General features: G+C 40.0%; 1 protein-coding gene across 2 annotated transcripts in view; it reads right to left on the bottom strand.

The window, feature by feature from the left end:
• leprotl1 (leptin receptor overlapping transcript like 1) overlaps nt 1–2305 on the bottom strand; it is a 26932-nt gene that overhangs the window by 10807 nt on the left and 13820 nt on the right. Inside the window, exon 3 of one of the 2 annotated variants that reach the window (XM_035669219.1) lies at nt 1868–2124. In XM_035669219.1, coding sequence (XP_035525112.1) covers nt 1868–2124 — 257 coding nt within the window. Of the gene's footprint in view, nt 1–1867; nt 2125–2305 lie in introns of those variants that run through there. The other variant, XR_004796975.1, reaches the window with a different exon arrangement.

Below are 2305 nucleotides of genomic sequence, written 5' to 3'. Positions count from 1 at the left end.
TACACACTGGACCTTTAACAGAACTTTAAAGTCTTAGTTTAAATGCAACTATTTGGTGCTTGGATTGATTTCAGTGTTTTTACAGGTGTTTCTTCCACAGATTTATGCATTCAACTGGATTACTATTTTCAATCCTCTGTGATACTCTGTCACAGACAAGCAAATGAGATCCATTTCCATTATTGTATCAATTTTAAGGCAAATGTAAAAATTTAAATATTAACCGTTTCTTTCATCTTCTGACTTGTGGGCCTAGAATCATAATGTGATAACGTATTCTGACACTAAGCCAACTCTCCACAAGGATTTAAAGTCAGCAGATTGAGGCACGGCGCTGCTCGGAGGACCACTGCATTTCTGCTGACTTAAAATCGCAGGTCAGACCTCAATGTTTTCATTCAGTCTTGAGACAACAGTTTGAGATGTAGTTCTTCTCTGTGGGTTTTCAGAGTAGCTGGTGACAGCTTCACTTGGCTTCAGTTTGCTGGAGATGGTAATCAAACGTTAGTGGGTTTTTAATTTGAATGTTTCTTTTCTTAGTCTGCTGCCTTATCTGGTTCGTTTTTACATTTTGTTCAGTTTTAACAGCTGGGTGGAACATAGAGGAATGTGTTTCAATCGAACTATTGACAATTCAACATGGGTGAGAAAAACAAGGAACCGCAACCATTTTTTCTGGTATTTCCTCCACAGCTCAGAGCTGTGACGGGTCCTCGTCTGAAGCACAGTAAAGGTTTGTAATGCACTTTTATTGTGCACCCTCATTTTAGTATTATCACCAATGATGTACACTGATAAATGGACATACAGCACAATGAACTTAATAATTACCACCAATATCAATAACAACTCTTCAGAGATCTAATGTGCTTCAGTCTTATATGTCTCTATGTAATAAGTCAGTATAAGAAGTGAATCTAGATAATGAATATTTAGTTTGGCTGTATCTAACTTTTTTTTAAAGCTTTTTTTAATCAATCAGTTAATTGTTTTTTCAATTCATGTTTTACTCTATAAAGTCAGAAAACATAAAAAGTGCTCCCCACAACCTCAGAGAGCCCATGGTGACGTCTTTAGATTGCCTCTACTGTCCAACCGACAGTCTCGGGAGACACATGGAGATACTGACACATTCTCCAACGCCACGAGCTACACAATAGTGGAGATGAGAGTTATACATGCTACATACCAGTTCACACTACATTTTGCAGAATGTTTTCAACAAAGTTTTATTTACTGTTGTTATTTCATAGCTATATTAATGCTTCAGTTATTCTGTTTACTTTAGAGAGTAAAAGCTTCATATCATCTGATACAGGTGCTTACACGAAGGCACATGCACACAGACATGTACAAAATATACATAAATTACACCAACTATACAAATTAATCCTACATTCCTAAGTACTTCCTGACCTTTTAAGATGGGTACAGACTGCACAAGTGGTATCAAACTGACAGTCTAAAACACAAATATGCATATGTCCAAGTACACCTAATCAGACACACAATACAGTATAAACAATATGTGTTTCCAATATGCTCTATAAATATAATGTATTTCTGTTATTACATTAATTAAATGGATTTATTCATTTTCTGTCAGTCGACTAATATTCGACAAATTACACGATTAATATTGAGCCTTGTGAGGCTTACATGTTACTTTAAATTATTCCTTTTTAAGACCAGATATCCCATCAGCCCTGTTGCTTTTTGGCGTAAGGGGATGCTGGTTCTTCCCCGTCCCCTCTATCTCCATGGTGACAAGTGTCTGTGTGGTTTTGCTTTGCAGGTCGAAAATGGGACAGCAGGCTTGATAACAACATCAAGATCATAAAGCAGGGAAGCTAACATCTCTCTCTACCTGTGGAGCTCTACCTCCAGGCTCTCCGTCAGCACAGCTCTGTGCCGGGCCTCAGCACGTAGCTCTGCCCGGAGGCTCTCTGCCACCATAGCTCTGCGATGGGCCTCAGCATGCAGCTCCTCCACCAGGCCCTCCAGCTTCAGCTCGGAGCTCTGCAGACACAGCAGCTCTGAGCCGACCTGCTGCAGCAGCTCCCCGTCCCGGTAGCTCTCCTCTGCCAGCAGGACCACACGCTGCTGCAACAAGTCCACCAGGTCCTGCAGGGGAGACACATGGAGATACTGACACATTCTCACACACGTCCACAGCTACACACATGTGCAGAGATAAGTATATACATGCATACATACCAGTTCACATACCTTTTGCAGAATGTTTTTCACAACCAAATTTTATTTTACTGTTGTAGTTTCACTACTATTTCATGCTTCAGCTTAA

The sequence above is a fragment of the Morone saxatilis genome, unplaced genomic scaffold (genome assembly GCF_004916995.1).
Source record: "Morone saxatilis isolate NCDOM2014 unplaced genomic scaffold, NCSU_SB_2.0 Contig22, whole genome shotgun sequence".
Taxonomy (NCBI): domain Eukaryota; kingdom Metazoa; phylum Chordata; class Actinopteri; family Moronidae; genus Morone; species Morone saxatilis.
This window is presented reverse-complemented; position numbering and strand designations above follow the sequence as displayed.